The sequence below is a fragment of the Geospiza fortis genome, unplaced genomic scaffold, assembly GCF_000277835.1.
Source record: "Geospiza fortis unplaced genomic scaffold, GeoFor_1.0 scaffold88, whole genome shotgun sequence".
Lineage (NCBI taxonomy): Eukaryota > Metazoa > Chordata > Aves > Passeriformes > Thraupidae > Geospiza > Geospiza fortis.
This window is the reverse complement of record NW_005054434.1, coordinates 50293-71932: the sequence shown is the minus strand read 5'-3', so window position 1 is coordinate 71932 and position 21640 is coordinate 50293. Positions and strand designations below refer to the sequence as shown.

The 21640-nt window shown below is 46.1% G+C and overlaps 1 protein-coding gene across 1 annotated transcript in view; it reads left to right on the top strand.

The window, feature by feature from the left end:
• Positions 1 to 127: 127 nt before the first annotated feature.
• Positions 128 to 21640, top strand: part of LOC106631952 (calpain-13-like) — a 51046-nt gene continuing 29533 nt past the window's right edge. Inside the window, exons 1-6 of the mRNA XM_031061948.1 lie at positions 128 to 235; positions 1267 to 1515; positions 13301 to 13370; positions 14670 to 14788; positions 18473 to 18606; positions 20469 to 20643. Coding sequence (XP_030917808.1) covers positions 1279 to 1515; positions 13301 to 13370; positions 14670 to 14788; positions 18473 to 18606; positions 20469 to 20643 — 735 coding nt within the window. The 5' untranslated portion in view covers positions 128 to 235; positions 1267 to 1278. The remainder of the gene's footprint in view (positions 236 to 1266; positions 1516 to 13300; positions 13371 to 14669; positions 14789 to 18472; positions 18607 to 20468; positions 20644 to 21640) is intronic.

The following is a 21640-nucleotide window of genomic DNA, read 5'->3' as shown; positions in this document are numbered from 1 at the left end:
AAGGGGAAATATAGCTCAGGATAGTTAATATTTGGGTTTTGTGAGGGCAAATGGGAATGAAAGATGAAAACTGGGGTGGACCCTGAGTCCTATGTTTATCCAGCAACATGTAATTCTGTGTTACCAGAGGAGCTGAAGGAACCAGGAGGCAAGGCAGGCTGCACGACCTTCCTGCTGCTTCTCTGAGCCCTGAAACCGCAGCAGAACCTTTCAGAAGGGACATCCCCAGGAGCTGGTGCCCAGCTGTGTGTCTGTGCATCCATGGGGCTCTGGGGAGCACACCTCCAAACCTGTGCTCTGCTTGATAGAATAAATTGCTTTCTTTAAGCCCCAGTGCCACTGGCCCCTCCAAATGAGTGGTTTTTCCTCTTTCTCCCGCTCCTGTACTAAAATCTCATCCCACAGTGTCTCCGTGGAAGATGAGCTACCTCCCTTTGGAGCCTCCAAATGAGTGGTTTTTCCTCTTTCCTGTGTCCTTCTCCCGCTCCTGTACTAAAATCTCTCCCATCCCACAGTGTCTCTGTGGAAGATGAGCTACCTCCCCTTGGAACAAAAGTAGATCTTTGCTGGCAGGACTCCTGCTGTGCCTTTTGATGCCTGTAAAGGGACAAAGCCCTCAGCAGGAGATTTTGGCTCCTGCATCCATCCCTAGCTGTGCCAGCAGGTGTATTAGCAGGTCTGTTCGGTCCAGGGTTTCACTGTGTGTATGTAATGTTCAATTTCCTAATTAAAGTGCCCCTTTCTGTTAGAAAGAAAGGGAGAGGGGTTCCACCCTGCTTCAGACTGGAATACCTGGAGATGCCATGCAGGGACTGCTCAGTTTAAACAACAGTTTTTGCTCTGGGCACAGCTGTGATTCCTGACCCAAAGAGTCCTGGGTACCTGTGGGCATCATCCCTGCTCACACTGACATTCCCCTGCGTGTGCAGCTCCTGTTCCATCCCCTGTGCTGGCTTATATTGCAGCTGTACCTCAGTGCTCACACAGCAGCTCACTAACAGCTTTGCTCTCTGTCCTCGGGGAAGACTCCAAATTGAATTTGTAGCACTGACAGCCCTGGTTTAAGATAAACCAGTGGGGATTTGACGACTGCTCTTTGCCCATGCATTTCCAGCTAATAAGGGTTTTGTCACTGTGGCTGCCCTCAGCTTTGCAAGCTGCAGCTCCACAGTCCTCCTGGTGGGAGGGGGAGGTGTTATCCCACACGCTCCTGATGCACCACTTGGAATTGGGAAACTAATGGCAGTCCCTGTATTCCCCGCACAGGAAAAGGGCGGGATGCTGGCCCCCAGCTCCTCTGTGACCCCAGAGCGGGGCTGGCAAACCTCAGGAGCCACAGGAAGCCCCCAGAACCTGAGGAAATTCAACGGCCAGGACTTCAGAGAGCTGAGAGCCTCGTGCCTGAGCCAAGGGCTGCTCTTTGAGGATGCCACCTTCCCTGCCCACGTCAGCTCCATCGGTGCCAGCCTGCTCCCGGAGGAGAAGCTCTGGCAGATCCAATGGAAGAGGCCCACGGTGAGTTCCAGAGCTGGGGAGCTTGGTGGCACTGCTGCTCCATGGGACCACTGGTGGCCAGTGGATAAAGGCCGGCACGCTGGGGTGAACAATTTTAAAATTTTAAAAGTTTAATAGTAACAAAATGGCTATAAAAATAGTAATACAAATTAGAGCGATAAGAATTTGGACAATCAGAGTTAGGACAATAAAAAAGGAAAGAATTACAAACGTTTGGATGCTTTCCTCTTGAAAGCATGGGTCACTAACAAAGGATTAACCCTTAAAAGCAATAGCCTGTTGCATATTCAAATATCTCATATATGATTCAAAAGTTCTTTCAAACAAAGGGTGTTTTCTGGTTATTGTCAGCTTGCCCCCCTCATCTTGTAAATCAGTCATCTCAGTCCCCACCACGTTTGGTTCTTGCTGATAAGGAGGCAATAATTCTTCTCTTGAAAATTTTGTATCTTGTTGCTGTTATCTCTGTACAAAGAATTTCTTGAACTAGTTAGAAAAAGTATCTTACATAGCACAGTTTCTATTTTAATATTATGTTATAGCCTAAAACTATATTTAACACCCTACAGAAAAGGATTAATACATTATAACTTTCTAACATAACACATATAATATTCATTTCAATATTTGTGAAAAGCCAATCACATAATAGGCATTTTTCACACTGGGGTGGGAGGTCTGTGTTGAGCAGGAAAGTAAACCTCAAGGAGAACACTGGAAGCAGAGTTGTAAGGAGGGATCCTTGCTGTGGGATGTGTGGAGGAAAGATAACCTGTGAGAAACGATTGCTCACTTTAGAAAGTTTTAAAAGTTTCTTGAACGTTAACAAAAATTACAACAAAAGGAATAAATAAGGAAAGAGTACAGCGCTGGGAGCCCCCATGACTATCAGCCACAAAATGGATGCTTTGCCTTTTATATCTTTAGCCCCTCCCAAATTTTTGTCAATTCCTTCTCTGCTGTCCATTGGTGGAGATTACTTTCTTATATCTTGGTTGGAGGTCAGATTTTGGTAATAAGCTGGTCCTCTCTACTGAGGCTATTAAAAGGGGGAGGGGAAAGAGCACTATGGAGGGACATATCGCAGTAGCATCACTCTGCATTTTAACATCTGCATAATATCCATCTCTGTGAGAGCCAACTGTTGCATTACTCACCTATAACACAGCCTCTGCAACATTAGTGATTCCATTAGGTACATTCTTGTAGGAAGGTTGCTTCCACCTGTGAGCCTGACCAGAACTGCTGTTCCCACTTTGATCTGCTTCTAGAGGACTTTGTGCAAGCCTGAAAAGTTGTTAAATTCTGTTGAAGATCTCTGATCTCTGTAATCCAGGCGGCTGACTCAGCAATGCCTATTTTAAAGTAACTGGGGCAAGGCAGGAGATGAAGTTTGTGTGCTGATTCCCAGTTGCCATTTAGTAGGCAGTTATCATCTGGCATATGGAAGTTTAGAACGGGAGGTAGGAATCACATGCTCAGCTCTTTTATCCTAGGACCTAATTTAGGAGATCTTCCCGTGGTCCAACTGCTCTGTAGAGCACTGACTGCTGTGTGCCATTTGCTGCTGGTGCAGCTCCTGGATGAACCACGTGCTGCCCCTTTTTCTGGGTTTTGCCAATAGTATCTGAGGCCTTTGGCTTCCCTGGGCTGGGACAATGCCTCAGGGTATAGGGACAGTGACTGTGAGACTGTAAAGAGGCAGCATGGAACAACAGGAAAATATTTATTTGCATGGCAGATGGGTTAGGGCAGTGAGGGTGTGCTGCTGGAGCTTGGCAGCGCGGTGGCCTTGGCACAGCAGCAGCAGAGGATGCAGCCAGCGTGGATGTTGGAACTCATGGATCCCAGAAGGGAAGCAGAGCAGCCAGGACAGCCTGCAGAGCTGCTAAATGTGGATGCCCACATGGAAAGGCGGGAAACACAGCCCATGGTAGGTGTGGAGTTGCTGGGTGCAGATATTTGGATATTTGGGTGTCTTCTGTGGAGGTGCCATGAAGAGATCATTGTCTTCTGCAGAAGCTGCTCCCACCACAGGCTGAATTTCTGGGCTTCTCCTTGGGCAGTTTTCCTTCAAAGTCTGTGTCTGGTGAGAGTGCAGCTGGTGCTGAGTTTTTTACACCAGCACTCTGCCTATGGGCTCACAGCAGGTGGGAATGTTGGTTGTATTAGGAAAGTAACTAAAAATGCAAAGGAGAAGAGTTAGTTGCCTCTGTTTCCAGTCTGAGAGAGAAAAACCAGGATAACTAAGCATTAGACTCACAAAAGACAAACACAGATATTAGAAAGGACTCTCCAGGGGCATTTTAAAGATGAATAAACTGGAATAAAATGTTATGATACAGTTCTCTTAAGTCTAACACCCCAGTGCTTTTGCAGCAGAGAAGTGTAGGACTACAAAAGCATACAAAGTGACTTAGAAACCCAAATACCACTGATTTTGAGGCACTGTGCTGTGGGATGAACATCTATCCCACTCTAATATCCTGAGAGTTATTTCATGTGCAAAGGGACTGATGTTCCTTGCCAAAAGCAGAATCTGCTGCTGCTAGTGCTTGAAGTTTGTCAGGTGAGGCAGGTATTGGAGAATTCCCTTCTATTTTGCTGAATCCATGGATACTAAGGTTGTGAATAAAAGTTTTTGTGCAATTGGTTTCAAAAATTTACATATGTCCTCTCCATCCCCGCACTTCCCTTCTGAAGAATTTTTTTACAGCAGCCAACAATTTTCCAGGGTGTTTTTTTTTCAGGAAGGAGCAGGATCAAAATCCTTGGCTTTGCCAGAGCTCTCCTTCAAAAAATTAAACCATATGGCCCAGGGTTTGTGACATGGACATTGAAAAGCCTTTTGTTCTTTTATAGAGGCTAAAGCAGCATCACCAGCTGCCCTTCTATGCCAAGGGACAAAAATTGAGACTGCCGACTCAATTGGGTCATCTGGAACAGACAGTCAGGATTCCAGGGCTGAAGAAGACCCCCCTTTTTTTTTTCCCCTCAAAAATTTTGGCCAAAATTTTCACCTGCAGATGTCTCCCAACCATGCAGGCTTCACCTTGCCAGACAAGATGCAAGATAAAGGGCTGAGGAGAGCAACCAGAAATTCTCAAATGTCACCACAGCAGCCATGCTGTGTCATGGTGACATCAGAGTGTGGCCTCCCTTTCCTGACAGAATGAAGCAGGGGTAGAAGATGTTGCTGGATTGCAGTGTTTCCTTTCCATTTGTAGAGCTGCAGATGTTTTGAGTGAAGGGTCAGGAGGCAAATGAAGCTGTGCTTGCATTTCATAAGTCCTGAAATGTTACCAGCTGGGGGCTGTGTACAAATCATGGATGGGACAGGACTGCTGGGAACGTGCTTTGAGCTGTTTTGTTTTCCAGCATCAGTCTCATTACATGGTTATGACAATGGGAAGATGCCAGCAGCTCACATCCCAGGCAGCAGACACAGAACTTAATGTTCCAACTTACTTTATAAGTTTTTTGACCAATCACACAAAGCAAAAGCAAATTGACAGTAGTTCCATCTAATCACTATAAGCACATGTACCTTTGGTTAAAACATTGCTTGCTTATTTTGAATACAATACCTGCTTGTAAGCCTTAAAACACAATGCACAGAGCTCCATTATTAAGCTTCAAACTTCCTAATATCTTGCTAGATAAACGTTTCTGTTGCTTAGAGAGTTATTCTAGACAAGCGTTAATACACAGATCATTGTTCTATTTGTCCTTACTTTTCTGTAGTTTAAATAATTTTTCTGCTGACCTATCTCATGGCTGCTGCTTAGCTCTAATCACAGTTCTCCTGCCTCTAGAGCCTGCCTTTAGCAGCTTTCCCAAAAACCTCTAATTTTGTAGATTCCCACACTGAAAGGCCGATGCTGTGTCCAGCTGGCTCTGGGAGTTGGTCCCCCAGGAGGAGTAGGGAGGTATCAGGAAATATCAGGTTGGGCACCTTTCACCCATGCAGAAATGTTTGTACAATCTTTGTTCCTAGGCCATTGCAGTGCCAACTCTAAGGATATGTGATCCCAGGTGTTTAAGCTACCTAAACAACTCAGCCAAGAGATACCTGTAATTTCCCCAAGAGAGACTGTTTCCCACCTGAATATCCCAGAGACTCAGTGCAGTTGTATCCTGCTGACAAATCATGGCCAATTTAACCTAAATCTGTATTTTTCTCAGCCTCCACCATTAGCTCCCTCTGACATTAAAATAAATTTGTCTGGAATTTTACCTGTGACTGGCATCTCGGTCCTAATAATCTCTTAGCCTCCATTTACTGTCGTGCAGTATCTGGTTATTTAAGTGGTAGATAGCAATTATAACTGCTGTCTTTGTTCCAGATCCAACTGAGCAGTTGAGCAACATGCTGCTTCTATTTTACCTTGTACATTGTCAAGAGAATTGCCAATTATGCTCAGAGTTTGGAGTCTTCATATCTGGGGGTAATGTATAAAGTGGAGAGAAAACAGCTTGGTTTCAGATAGTGACAGTCAGAAACAACTTTTTGACTTGTAAACTCCTCTTGTTTAATATGTGCCTGAAAAGGGAGGGAAGGTGGATCAGGAGCACCAAGATGACCTTTGAAATGTCACTTTTCCCAGCTCTGCAATAGTTACAGTTTCCCATCAGATGGGGACTGCTTCAGGCTGTGTTTGCATCCCCAGGCCCACAACCTATGCCCATTGAAATGTGAAATCTGTAACAGAGGCTTTGCATGTGGTATTTCAAGCATTACTGGAGGTCAGGCTGAAGGGAGCAAATACAGCAGGACCTCACAATTAACTATTCCTTTGGCTCACCAACAGTTTTGAGAAATGGAAAAGAAGTTCTGTTTTAGACTGAATATAGTATTTTCTACAGCTAGGCTTTTCTAAAGATCAATCAAAGGGAAATTTTCCGTGAAGAATTATGTCAGATTTTAAAAACTGACATGCTCCTTTTAAAATGTTCAGAACAATTCTTTTTCATTGTTTGCTGCTTTTCCTTCACACAAGCTATTGATTGGAACCGAGGAAGCCATGGAATGATTAACTGTTGCAGAATATGCATTTTTATTCAATTAATGTTCAGGCTAAAGACTTCTCTCTGTCCTGATCATAGTGCATCATACTGAGCAGATGCAAAAAGATGGAGGATGGTCCAGATGATGTGAATTGTGGTGGTGCTAAATGTGGAATGCTTTGCTTCTGCTGACATTGGTTATATTTTCAGGTATGATACGTGTGAGGGGAGAGAGATAACCACCTGTGCAGCAGTGCCTTGGCCCTGCACCAGGGCTCAGTATGGTGCCCATTGCAAAATGTGAAGGATAGTCCATGATCTCAGTGCTTATTTGCTTTAAAAGAAGGCTGAAATGGGCACAGGGTGAAGTGGCTGAAGGCTTTTCTGAAGGGTCTTCAAGGTTGCAGACTACTGCTCCTGCCCTGCTCGCCCTTGGTCTCTTGGGGACCCTGTAGCTCCCTCGTGGAATGAGGGGATGCTGGGCAGGAGCTGGCATGAGAAGATCTGTCCTCTGATTAGCACAGACTGTTGTGTGTGGGGGCAGCTGGGAGAAAAGCTGCAAGGTGGCCAGTGGGAGTTTGAGGATCAGCATGGGAGGAATCCCTGAGTGCCTCTGGTGTGACTTGTGGGGATGTGCCTGGTGAAAGGACTGTCTGAAAGAGCATCAGGGCATGGACTCCTTGGGTGCTGGTCTCAGGTATCTGGGGTCAGGTTGATGCCTCAGGTCTAGCTTTTATATTTTTCAGGTTCTTTACTGCTTCAGTGTGTAGTTCTGAACTCCATATTAGGGGATAGTAAGCTCTCTTCACAGAGTAGGGAGGCAAAACAATTCCTTCTCTAGCTGGGGACCAGGGACAAATGATCCAGATCTCAGGCCCAAGAGCAGAAACAATGGCAGGATGAAGAGAGAAAAACAAGAAGGATGGGATTTCATAAGTTAAAGCTATAATTGGACAATTAACTTGAATGTGCAAATGGACCAGAACTTATAAAAGTGTGAGACCTCGTGACCGTCGTCCATTTTGTGCCATTTTGGGTTCATCTTGGCTGGGCTCTTGTGCTGCCCAAGGTGGATCCATTGAGGCCTTTCAAGAAATCCCTGCTTTATTCTTTAACTCTGTCTAGCCTTTGTTCTGGGTCAGCTTTCACAAGGCATCAAGGTGAAGAGAAAGGCAGTGTCCAAAAGATTCCTTGGATGGAAGGTGCAGAAAGAGGCAGTGTGAACTCAGGCTAGGGATTCACCTTGTTCTCATAGCAGAGCCCTGTGCTACTGCACTCAGCACCTAAAAAACATTGGAGAAAATTATACTCATTGAGCCAATGCTTGTTAGCTGGGAAAATGATCCATGGTTTGAATCAACCCCTTTGTAAAAGGGCTTGCTCATGTTTTTAATTCCCTTCCTCTGTCCCTTCCCAAAGAAAACATAACCAACTTTCAGGAGCAGACTATCTATTGTTATCCTGCATAGCTTTTGGTGATTATTTGTTCCCTGGCCTGTTCTTTATTTCCCAGAAATTTCCAAGAATTAGCATCAGCACTAAGGAATTTTGAATCCAGTAAGTGACTTTTAAAAATGGAGCCTTTAAAAATTTTTTTTGAAGTTAGCATCTTTCTGGATGGATAAACTGAGCTGGATTTCCTACTGGATCAGTCTGTAGCTGGAGGGGACTAAAAAACAGATTTTCATTCAGGCAAGAATTTAGACAACAATTTGAAGTTAACCCAAAAACTAGTCTCTAATAGAAGAGGGGGGAAATGAAGAAAAACTTGCCAAAAACAAAAAGAAGAGGAAAAAGAAATGAAAGTTGTTACACGAGAGGATTTAATGAGGGAAGTCAGGAATGCGTGGCAGCGAGGGACAGTGGTGTCCTGCAGGTCTGTCCCTTTGGGGCCAGCAGTCCCTGGCAGGAGCCAAAGCTGCTCACCAGCTGTTTGTGCTGGAGCTCACAGCTCCAGCCCTTCCCAGGGGCCTGGAGGCTCTTGGATGCTGTTCAGTGTTTCTCCGTGATGGAAATCAAAATCAATCCGCCCTGTTCCTCTGAGTGTGCGTGTGCAATCAGGGTGATTGCACAGGAGCAGCATCCCCAGGCTGCCGCTGCCTCAGCCCCTGCCTACTCAGCTGATTGCACCTGACCTCCACTTGGAGTTCACCACCGAGGGCTGGGGAAGTTGCAGGGCATCACCAGCCGTGACATCTGTCCTTCTGCAAGGTGGGAAATGTTTATTTGCGTAGTATATCCCAACTCCACTGATCTTTGGGGAGAGCTGGTTGTGATGGGGAGTTTGTGCATCCTGGGTGGGTTGGAAAGCAGCGCTGCTGTGATGGTTGCTCACTGCCCTGCCTCCCTTCCCAGGCTGGGGAGTCTCAGGCAGGATCGTGTGCCTGTGTTGGCTGGAGGGTAGTTGGTAACACCTTTTACTGTATGATCCCAGGGGGAGGTTCCAAGACCTCCAAGGAAACTCAAAGGCTCCAGGCACACAGGACTACTTCCCTTGTTCGCCTCCTTTGTCTTTGCCTCCTTTGTTCCAGCAGCGAGCCACACAAAGCAAACAGGTTTCAGGGTAAAACCCGAGCTGGTTTCTGTTTTTGTCTGGGTGTTGACACCAGTCCATCCTCCAGCAGGACTTAGCTGTGACGTTTTTGGGCTCCATGCCTGTGTGGAGTGTGGTGAGCTCATTCTTCCGATGCAAAAGAGAACTGGAGCAGAGCACGGCTGCTTTTATAAGCAACAAATGCATTTGTATTGAAATCAGGCAATTAAGAATTGAGCTATTCTGCTGTAAAGCAGGGAATTGAGTTCTGTCAGTGCAAGCAGACCCCTTGAGAGCAGTCTGGTTTTTCCTATTAATTTTGGCTTGCTCAGTTATCCGCTCCCTCTCCGATCTGCCGGAGACAAGTCATTGCATGTCAGATCTCTGGTGTGGCCCAGCACAGCTTCTATTGTGTGGGTTGGAAAAGGCCTTTAAATCATGGAGTTCAACCATTATCCAGCACTGCCAAGCCATCATGTCCCCCAGTACCACATCTACACGTCTTTTAAATACCTCCAGGGAGGTGGGTGTACCACCTCTGTGAGCAGCCTGTTCCAATGCCTGGCCACCCTTTGAGTAAATGAATTTTTCCTAATATCCAACAGAAACCTGCCCTAGCCATCTCCTCTTGTTCTGTCACTTGTCACCTGGGAGAAGAGACTCTGTAGCCTGGCCACCCCCTCCTTTCAGGCAGATGTGGAGCCTCCTTTTCTTCAGGCTAAAAAAACCCAGCTCCCTCATCTGCTTCCCATAAGCCTTGTGCTCCAGACCCTCCACTAACTTTGTCCTTTGTTCTGCCCTCCCTCCTTTTCCCCAGTGTCTTATTTCTGTGGAGGTTTCCTGTGGTTATGGGATGTATGGCAGTGGTGTGACTGACCCCTCCTCAGCCCAGGGAACTGTGGTGCACTGTTTATTTCTTAATCCACAGCAGCACTATTACAGGCACAGCAGTGCTGCTGAATTAACATTTGTGCAGCTGAGAACAGTTTGGCTTTCAATAAATAGCAGCCTTTTTATTTGTCATAATTTGTGTGTGTTGAACGGGGAGCACCATTACTCAGGATGGCAGGGATGTGCAAGGATGGTGGAGCTGCAGCAGGGGGGAGCAACACGAGTGTGGCTGAAGGGAAAGATCTGTGGCAGGAGCAGAAACAGGGCTGGGATTTTATTTTAGGGTTAAGGTGAACTGACCAGGATGTGGCTCTGCAAACAGCTCCAGCCTCTTAACCCTCAGTGGCCTCGTGCCTGCACTCAGGATCATGCTGGGCCAGTGGAGAAATGTGGGGGAAAGCGGCCAGCACCCAGCCAGAGCAGCCTGCAGCCAGGCTGGCTTGCACTGCCCAGGAAATCCCACCTCAGGCTTCCAGTTTTTCACAGAGCTGTTTGACCATGTCCTTTGCATGTCTGCGTGTGGTCTACATCTACACTACTCACCTCCAGCTCCTTCTGGGGACTTGTTCTTCCTGAAAATTTTCAAGCAATTATAAAAAGAGATTTAGAACTAAATGCATGTACAGGACACTTTCTTCCCACCTCTCAGATTAATTCTCTATCTTGCCCTTTAGATGAACAGTACTTCTGTGGTAAGACCATGCTCTAGAGGATGAACTGGCTTGAACTTGAATTTCTCTTTCTTTTTGAATACATAATGAAGTCTTCAGTGGTCCAGGGAAAGGCAGTGATGAGAGCTTTGTCCTGGGGGGATGAGTTCAGGCAGAGTGCTTGACTTGCAGCCCATATGGTTGCCTTCACTGCTGGGCTCATGGATACTCTGAGAAGAGACCACGTGCCTCCCTGAGCTCCCTCTTCTTCCCCCTTCCAGCCAAAACCGAAAAGTCTCGGTGAAAATGCCACAAAGCCTCATCACTTCTCGGTGAAACAGGGCACTGCTTCAAGACAGACATATAGTTAAAGCTGTGGTTCCTCTCTTTGTCATGCAATTTGAGCAGTAGGAAATAGTGAGGCTTGCACATTTGGTGTAGTGGTAACTATGTGTTTAGCTGTGTTTTGCAATAATGGACGATGTGGTGTTTTATGACTGCTGTGTGCTTGCCTTTGAAGGAGGAGGAGCTAATTGGAGACTTCCTTTCCTCCCAGTTGAAAAGGTGCAGATTTCCAGAGCGCTTCCATCACCATTATGTCCTCTCTGTGCTCTGTCAGGAGCCCTCCGTGGGTCCAGAGAGCTGCTGAGCAGCCCCTTCCCCTGGCTGGTGGAAACAGCACACTCTGTGTGGTGCCTCAGTGATTGCCCTGGAGCCTGTGGGGAATGAAAACTCCTGGAAGCAGAGCTCCATGTGCTGTGGGAAACACAGCAATGGAGAGTTCCCTCTGCCAGCCACAGAGATGTCTGTGTGCACAGTCTGACTTCAGATCATGTCTTTTCTGGTTTTAGACTAAATTGCCAGTTTCTCTCAGCAAGGAAGCTGCTTAATGACTCAGCTCATCCCCGTTTGCTCACAGGGGAGTCCAACACCTTGGTGGGCAATAGAATATTTGGTGAGGCATTTAATGGGCTGCCTTTTGAGCCAGTCCCCACAGCAGGCTAGCAGGATCCACAGAGCACTTCTGAGCTTTAGCATCCTGGCATGGAGCACAGCATCAGCCCTTTCCTTGGGGGTCCCATAAAGACACAGCTGCCTTCCCATCAGTTTCAAGCTCATGCTCCTGGATGGTGCTTACCCCTGTGGCAGCTATGCACTGGAGCCCAGCCACCCTACTTCTGGCAAGTCAGACTTCAAAGCCCTCAGAAATGATGGGGGAAACAAAAAATAGCCATTCTTTTATGCTGCTGGCTTTCTGGGATGACTACTAGCAAGTCAGCCACGCGCAAAAGCAAGTTCAAAGCCTTGCCATGCAGTTTAAACTTTCCTGCTTGTGGAAAGTTTTGAGTTCACCCAGGTGGGAAATGGAGGTAGGGAGAAGATAAGGCTGGGATGGATGTAGAGCAGGATGGAGAAGGGCTCAGTGCTGCTTCTTCCTTGAACAATGAGCAACCACTGCTGCTGGTGGCCACATGTCTTAGGCCTGCTCCCATGCCACGGGTAAATCTCTTGCTGCAAATCCCCTAAGTCCTGGGATGGCTGGGGATGGCTGTAGGAAAGCGTCTCTCCAGGAATTTGCCTGCTGAGGCTGCTTTCCCCCATGTCAGCAGTGCTCTGGGAGCTTGGTGTGCCCACCAGCCTGGAGCAGTGACGTTGCATTGCATCTTTTCCTGACAGGGAAACGTTTTAGAGGGGTTTGATCACTGTGGAGCCATTTCAGAAAGCTGACAGATTTGCTAATGCTGAGCTCACACAACTAAGTCATGAGTCACATTGTGAGCTGGTCTTATTTTTGTGCAGCATGTCAGAGCAGCTGGGGAGAAGGAATGCCAGGGCCTGTTCAGGGAAGGGCTGCTGTATTTTTATATTTATTTTCTTTTCACCGGGACTTTTTTTCCTTCCTTTTATCTCTTTGTTTTCTTACACGTGTGATGACTTGCCTATTTCAGGCTGATTGCTCTTTCAAAGCAGAGCCTTACCACGGTGGAGAGTGCCAAGGGTTCTTCACGGGGGATGGTGAGGCTGCTCCTTCCTGAGCACTCAGATATCCCAGGACAACAGCAGACACAGCTGGGAGAATGGTTCACATTTCTGTGTGCAAAGCCAAGCTCTGAAGTGCTTCCCCCTTCACTGCCCAAGCAAGACTCTCAAGGAAAATTCTCCCCGAATCAAAAATGTCAGCCAGGCCTGTGGGATTTTGCAGACAGAGATTAAGCTCTCTTTCTATATCTCCCTCACCAGAGTGAAGAAAAGCAGCCCAGGCTGACCTGTATTAGACCTGAATGGAAACACAAAAGGCTTAGAGTGTAAAATGCTCCCAGACCCACTGCTGAGCTGAAGTATAGACCCTGTTCCTCTTTGCTTGGAGACCTGTGTGTCTCTGCCCTGCTGTGCCCCAGGAAGCTGCCTGATTTCACTGCCAAGCTCAGAGCTCTCTCTGAAAGGTGTCAGCAGCATTAGAGAAACCCAAATGAAAACTCAGAGAGCACCCACCCCCAAGTCCCCATCCCTAGGAGTATCTGAGCAGGTTAAAGAAGAGATGACTATCTCCTCTGGTTTTGTTGGGGGCAGGCAGCAAAACATCAGGGCTCAAGAAAAGCAGTTTTCAGACCTGGAAAAGGTAGGCAAGGTCTTCAAAGGGCAGGAACACACTGCTGGCAAAGGCTGGGTACTCACACTGTTCTTTGCATTTTCTTTCCTCCAGGAACTTCAGAGAAATCCTCATTTGATCACGGATGGAGTTAGCAGATTTGACATCATGCAAGGAGAAATAGGTAAGGTGATATTCTTGATTTGGAGGAGATCTGCACAAAGCAATAACCTGTGACTGCTTTGCCATGTTCCAAGTGCTCAGTGGGAAGATGTGGACCATGGTAGCTGCAATAAACAATCAGTGCAGGTCAATCTAGACTGGCACAAGTCCACACACCACTGATTGCAGATATTTAACAGGATTCCCAAATGCAGCAGCTCAAATCTTTGTCACTTTTGTCTGGCATCTGCCTTCTGTCAGTCTAAGGCCAAGCTTAGAAATGGAGATCCAGCTGAGATCAGGCAGATGCTTCAGGAAGAAGGGTCAAACACAGTTGAGTGTGAGTAGATAACCAGGCACAGCTCTGACTTCTGTAGGGCTGAATTCTCTTCCCTTCCTAATGTCTTCATTTGACTGCCAGTGCTTTCTTCCTGTGGATATTGCTGTTCAACTCCTGCCATAATTACCCAGTATCATAGTAGGTATCTGCACCCTGTGTCAGTTCCATCTTGTGCTCCTTGACCACGTTTGTCTTTGGGAGCAGCTCTGCTCCCATGTAGTAAAAAAAGCTTTCCCATTTCTCACTCCACTGAGAAGTTTGAAGGTTTCCTAAAGAGTGTTCTGTGTGGCATTCACATTCTCTGAAAAAATCCCTTTGCCCAGAGTTTTTCTCCTGGGAAGCTGAGAGGCCTCAGAGAAAAGGAAAACAATTCTTATCTCATTTGCTTCTCCTGTGTTGTGCTCACATGTAGAATGTGTTTGGAGATTGTTTACCCACAGGTGATTGTTTCATTGGATTCTGCTGGGAGTTGTTTTCACTCTTTGGCCAACTGGGGCCAAGCTGTGTTGGGACTCTGGAAAGAGTCACGAGTTTTCATTATTATCTTTTTAGCATTTAGTAAGTGTCTTTTCTGTATTCTTTAGTTTAGTGTAGTATTCTTTAATAGAATATAGTATTATAAAGTAATAAATTAGCCTTCTGAGAACATGGAGTCAGATGCATCATTCCTGCCTTTGTTGGGGCATTTCCCAACAAATACAATAGTTCTGGACTGGAAGTCTCAACATGACTGCAAAAGACAGGAGCAGCCTGAAAGTAGAAAAGGGTGGCTGGTGACAGCAGGGTTCCCAGTGGACATTGCTGGTGAATCCTGGACTGTGCTTCAGCATTTTGGAGGGGGGAAAAGGAGACAGAAGGATGTTGGTTTCTTTTAGCAAAGTGGTTCTTAGATGTTGCAGGCCATTCCCTTTCTAAAGAGTCAGCTGTGATCCAGAACAGCAAGTGACTGACTGAATGCACTGGATTCTTCCCTCCCCTGAGGTGACTGCTGGATGCTGGCTGCCCTGGGCTCCCTGACACTGAGAAAACAATTTTTGGAAAATGTTTTGCCCAAGGACCAAGGATTCCAGGACGATTATGCTGGGATTTTCCATTTCCGGGTATGTATTCCCTGTGGTATTGGCTGGTTGGATTGCAAAGGGCTCCAGGCTGCCGCCCCACATCCCAACACCCTTGAATGCTTTGGTTCTTCAATGCTGACTCCCAGTTCGGAACTTTGCAGAAAATCCTGAATTTTTTTAATGATTCCTTGTGCTCCAGGTGGTGCAATTGCACTTCAGGGAATTTGATGCCCTTTTCTGAAAGTTATGACTGCAAAGGCAGCGGTACCAGCTGTTCAGGTAGATTTGTGTACATATGTGTTTTAGATGGTATTCTTGTGGCTGCTTTGATTTGGGCAGTCTGTTATGGCTGTCATCTCACCTGCACTACCTATCTGGGCTCATTTTCTGTTTCCCCACTTCACCTTGCCCTTTTAGCTTGTTGAAATGGCTGGAAATTACAAATCCTTGGAGACAGATCAGAGGAACAGGCTTTTGATATTTTGAAAAAGAGATTTGTTTCAGAGAGAGGAACAAGGCTTTTTAGCAAATCCCACTTTCTACCAACTCCTAAAATTGTCTGAATCTCCCAGGAGGGTGACTTGGGTAGCAACTGGCAGGCTCTGCTTGCTTGTGTCTGAGTCAAACAAATATCTGGTGGGATTAGAAGAGCTTGCAGCACCATTAAACTCCAGAAGCTAAACTGGATGTGGAGAAAATCTGGATAAACTCAGCCATTCCTCATCCCCCTTACTTCAGAAATCTCTTTTGTTTTATGCAGTTCAGCTCCAAACAGAGAGCTCTGGCAGTGGGATTTGTTTGACCTCCTAGGCTCTTGTGGAGCAGCACCAGGAGGATTATCTTGTGGACAGTCTAAATTTTGCTTTGCTCCTTAGAATACCAGATGTTTCTATCTTGGCCCATTTCCAGCATACACACTGCCACACTGTGTGAGATAAACCAGCTGAAGGGACACCAGTCTGCTTAAAACACATTAAAAGGATGCAAGCTAGATTGTCTTTCATGGGAGCTTTGAAAAGATTAGTTAGGCGCAATCCTTAAATCTTAAGCAGTATAAATACCTTACAGTATTTGAAAATGTTTTCCCTGTCATCTCATCTGCAAATCAATGCAACTGTTTCTGGCTTTCCTTGAGCAATAAACCCCTGAGAAAGCTCCTCTGAATGGAAATGCTTCTCTGCAATGCCTTTCAATTATTCCATCAAAGATATTTTACTGCCATCCACAGGCTAAGCAACCAGTCCTCAGTTCAGTGAGGAATCACAAACAAGGCATATCATATGCTAATAGAATAATTTCAGCTTATAACTTTTTTCCCCACCATTTTGGAAGTGGAGCATGTTGCCTCTCAGGAGTACAAGGGGCTGCTCCAGTGTTCAGCTGCAAGAGTCAAGGGTGTTCAGCACTTCATCAGCTGTAGTTAAGATGGGCAATGTTTTTATCTAGGGAATAATTCCAGCGATGTTATTTCCCCAGGGATTAATTTAGTCCCATGTTTGTACAGGAATCCCTTTCTCTGCCACAGAAGCTGTGGTGCCAGTGAGGCAGAGTGTGTCACTCTTTGTGACAATGAGGACAGCACCTCAGCTTGGGAAAAAGCCACAAGTGTTCTGCAGGGGACTACAGGGGGTTGTTGCACAGCACATCAGCTCACAGCTGGAGGGATCTGCCCTGGGTGTTAATGTCCCTGCTCGCAGGAAGAAACCGATGAAATCTTTAAAGACCAAAAATGGTCAAGACTTCATTTTCAGGAAACAGCCAAAAAGTGCTTTTTAACACTATACAAAAGGTTGATGTTAGTTGATAGACATGTGATTTTCTCCTTACTCGATTTCAGAACTGGATTTTTCTAAGATCCCTGTCCAGGAAGGAAAAAAGGAGGCAAAATAACCACACAGCATTCCCCCTTTGACCATCAGGACCCTAGATGTGTTATTGTCATCTTGCGACTGTCCATTTCTTTTTCCTTCTCTTAAGGAAAATAAAGTCCTGATTTAAAAGGCTTATTCTAAATGTGGAGGCGAAGAACTTCCCTCTTTGCATCCTGCCTAAATAGCAACTCTTGGTTTTATTTACTACCACATTCACAGCTGCAGTACTTAAATCCCATAAAGGGATATAAAGAAATTTCATTAAGCCAGACTCAAGCCACATCCTCTGAAAACAGGAGAATGGCTTCTCCTGCACCACTCTTGTACTTCCAGAGCACTCTAGGATTTCCCATGAGATTTCTTCTTCCCTCTGTGGCTTTTCCTGTCCTTGTGAGCTCAGATGAGACCACCACTTGAAGGTCTGTTGTGGCAGTCAGGACAAAGGAGCTGAAGGAAAACACAATGCTGCATTCAGACAGCCTCCAAGCTTGACCTCCCTACCAAACATGGCCAAGGAGCTTGACTTTTGGAAAAACATCCCTCAGTGGGTTTGGACTGCGTTAATTCCCACAGCAAGTCCTGCGTGTTCTCCTTGTTTACCTGTTGTGATTGCACATGGGGAGGCGTGGCTGGATGTCACACCTCTTCTCCACACAGACCTGCTCCTAGGTGTTGGCACACGGGCTCCTTGGGTGACTGAAAGGACATTTCCTTTTGGACATTCCTTTTGCCTGTCTCTCCTTCAGGCAGAGGACAGCCAGTGGAAGGCTTTTCCTCAAGCCAAAATCAAGCAGAAGCCCCAAATCTCTCCTGGAGCTCAAGGTAGAGGTTCCAACCCAATTTAGGGGTTCCAACTCAATTTAGGGGTTCCAAACCTCCTGCCACCACTAGTGCAGGAAGGGAGAGGCCTGGGTGAGGCAGAAATGTGAGTAGGATCAGACCTGCTTTCAGCTGAGCAGTCTGTAAGCTGCTTTGCTGCTGGGCAGATCTGGTCTGGTGCTTTTCTAGCAGAACAGCTCATTTTGGGGTTTTTCATTGACCAGAGCTGTTGAAATAAAATCATGCTAGACTAAATCTATTGCTGGCATACTTCCACTAGAGTCCTTAGCATTACTGCAAATAAGAGCTTGGCCTCTTATGATTTCGAATCATGCTAAGCTACATTAATCTGCTAATGACTCTGGAAATGGCTCCTTTAGTTCATCCCCGCAGATCTTTATTCCTGTCTTTTCCCTTGAAAAGTTTCATCAGCTGGAGAAACACCTGCTCTGTCCACATGCTGGAGAGACTGCCTGTGTCCTTCTCATCCATCAAGGAGATGGATAGCACCTCAAAACAGTCTTTAGTCACTACACTGTCTCCATCCATGACAGCATGTCAGAGTCTTAATTGAAACACAGAGGAAAGGAAATTTAGAGGCTGGATCTTGACAAAGCCTCTCTGGCCAAGAGCTGCACTGTGGGGAAAAATCCAAGTGTGGCTGAGGAGTGAGGCTCATGGAATCCACCAGCTGATCATTCTTTATCTTCCTGAAATCTTGCTATTGCCCAAGAATATTAGCATACTCCCCGTGTTGAATCTCTCCTCCCACTCACTGCAGGACCAGCTACACTCCCCAAGGACTTTCCCTGCCACTGGGAAATCCAGCCAGCTGGTGGCTTGTTTAACAATGGGGACCATTATCCCGAGGAGTTCAGGAGAGAACTTGCACATCTCCACGTTGCTTTAGATTAATTCCTGTGCTAGTTCAGGAGGATTTTTCTTTCCATGGGCATTAGTGCTTAAAGGAGGCTCGTTGTTTTATTTTCTCCCTCTCTTTTTAAAATGTATTTTTTATTTTATTTATTTCCAGTTCTGGCAGTATGGAGAATGGGTGGATGTAGTGATAGATGACCGGCTGCCATTCCTAAATGGAAGATACCTGTCTGTCCACCCCCGAACTTCAAATGAATTCTGGCCATCCTTGCTGGAAAAAGCATATGCCAAGTAAATACACCCGGTCTGTTCTTCCACCCAGTGCTGAATGCTTTCTGGGGGTGGTTTCACCCTCTGCCTTGTGCAAAGCACACAGGAAGGAGTTCAGGCTGACAGATGCCTCTGTGGTGCTGTGCTTATGTTGCCTGCAGCAAACATGGGGCCAACATAAACTGGAGATGTTGGCCTTGGGTTAGACCTAACTCTACCCAGCCCTAAAGGCAGCCAGCCCTAAATCTACCCAGTTCAGCTCTGGGATGTTAATGCCTGAGAAGCAAAATGAGCAGGGCAATGGTGACACAAAAGGGCCTGGAGTGTCCTCCTGCTTTCAGGGAAACTCCTTTGTCTCTGTTTTCCTTTCTGTGTTGTCCTCAGTTTAGGACTGCAGAGTCCCAGCATGGATTACCTGTGTTTACAGACACTAATCAGAGATCATGTGGGTATTTGGAGCAGGCAATGAGAGGAAGCATGACTGAAGAACAAGCCCAGGCACAACACACACACACTCCTGGGACTCTGCTCAGCTCTCACTTCACAGAGAGCTCTGACTCTAAGCTGAGGTCCCCAGAGTACGCAGGGTAAATAATGCCTAATAAAGAGATAACAATTTTTAAAAATCCTCTGGAGAGAGAAGGGATCAGATTGTGGTCCCTTAGCATTTGCCCATTTCTCATTATTAAATATGCTGAAGAAAAAGTCCTGTGTTAGGGGTGGTATGAGGGGTTGGAACTTGGTACCTGAGGCTGGTGTAGCATTTGCACTGCAGTGAAGAGGAGATGAGGAAAAGAGATAATAATTTTGGCAGATTTGGTCAGGAATAAGCAAATGTTAAAGCAGCATGAGAGCGACTCAGGAAGGGGATGCATTTTGCCCTGAGATATCTCAGAAAAGTTGACTCAGGATTCAGTATCAATTTGCTGCATAAGATTTTAATTACAATGCATACCAAACCTCTATTAAATTAAAGTTGCAAGCAATGCTGTTTATGAGATTCCCATTGGAGAAGTTATTCCCCAACGCCCAAGACAAATTCTTTTCATCAGCGCAGGACAAGGACAACTCTTCAAAATACAATTAGCTGCAGACTTCATTTGATTACATTCATTAAATACAGTGTGTATGGAGGGGTTTAACAGCATGCTCTACCTGCTCTAAGTACAGCATGTTCCAGCTTATTTGCTGTCTCAATAAAAACCACACGATAAAAACAACAAGGACTGTGCTGGCAATATTAAATTATTATCCTATTATTGTGCTCTAGCAGAGTGAACTGGGAACAGTGCTGAGAGCTCATTTCTGCCTTGCACTGCAAGCATGGGTAAATACCTTCACCTCTTTTCTCCTTTTTCTCATTTGCAAAAGGAATACTGGCCATTTTTGTGAAGAGTCCTGTATAAGTAGGATGTAGAAACTAACAGTTCAGCTCCATTTGACCTGAAACATCCATTTGAACTAGTCATCCTTGGCTCCCTTCCTGTTCAGAGAAAAGAAACTGCATGCTTCAAGATGAGATGCAGCTCATCTCCCAAAAATGCCTGTGCTGGCCTGAGATGCACCTTATTATTATAATTTCCACTGTCTGTGAATGGCTGTGGACAGCTGCCTCAGATGGGGATGAAGGCACAGAAAAAGCTCCCCCTTTGTCTCCTTCCCTCCACAGGACGTGTGTTGTGCCTGGCCAAGTATTTCAGTCACGTTTCCTTTCATTACCTGGCCACAGTGTCTGCACACCCTGGGCTCCCCTGTGCTCACCACCTTCATTTTTAAAGCAAGCACTGTGTATTGTTTATGAAATCAATGTAAGGACTAATTAACTTCTGTCTCTTTTTCCCTTTTTTTTTTTTTTTAATCTATTTTCAATTTTTTTTCTATAGGCTGCAGGGCTCCTACCAGAACCTGAATGGAGGCTACCTATCAGATGCTTTAGTAGACCTCACAGGTGGAGTCCAGGTGCAGTTTTCATTGAAGGACCCACCTCCTGATCTGGAGGAGATCCTGAGAGCAGCTGACACGTCTCGGTGCCTCATGGGCTGCGGCACCTCGGGCCAGGTGAGCCACAGGGCTGGTCACACTCACTCCCTTGGTTCACTGGCTTTGCACAAAGGCTGCTCTTGGCAGGGGAAAAGGAAACCCATCACCACTCTGTAAAATAGTTACAGTTTATGGATGCCCCAAGGGATCTTGGCAGCAGAAAGCAGGTAAGATTATTTGGTAGGGACTCTAAAGGCATTTGGGCAGATGTGGATGGATTGCTCTGTCCCAGAGGGGGCTGTACCTTCTCACCTGGCTAATTCCACTGCAGAACAGTGGTGTCCTCTTCCAGCAGGCCTGATTTTGGCCTCCAGACTTGGTGATCAGCTCTGGCAAGGCCAAGACACACCTCCCTCTCTTCTGTGAAAGGATGCAATGTGACCGTGTTCACAGGGGTCTTAGGATGAGGGAAGAGACGAGGATCTGACTCCATGTTTCAGAAGGCTTGATTTATTATTTTATGATATATATTACATTAAAGCTATACTAAAAGAATAGAAGAAAGGATTTCATCAGAAGGCCGGCTAAGAATAGAAAAAAAAGAAATAATAACAAAGGCTTGTGTCTCGGACAGAGAGTCTGAGCCCGCTGGACTGTGATTGGCCATTAATTAGAAACAACCACATGAGACCAATCAAAGATCCACCTGTTGCATTCCACAGCAGCAGATAATCAATGTTTACATTTTGTTCCTGAGGCCTCTCAGCTTCTCAGGAGGTAAAATCCTAAGGAAAGGATTTTTCATAAAAGATGCCTGTGACAGATGCAATTCTCTCATTGTGGCTTGCAGGCTCACTGGTATTAATGCAAAGGGCTTTGTGATATTCAGCAAGAACCTTTGATAAAACATCTCCCAGGCTTCCCCTACAGCGTGTGGCGTGTGGCAGTGAGGTGTGTGACACTGCTCCTGGGGTGCCTGCCTCCTCAGCACAGGAAGCTTGGCTGCTGCAAGCAAGCCAAGGACTGTTCTCTCAGCTCAGGAGGAGTGGGAACAGCCACATTCCTGCAGGAACAT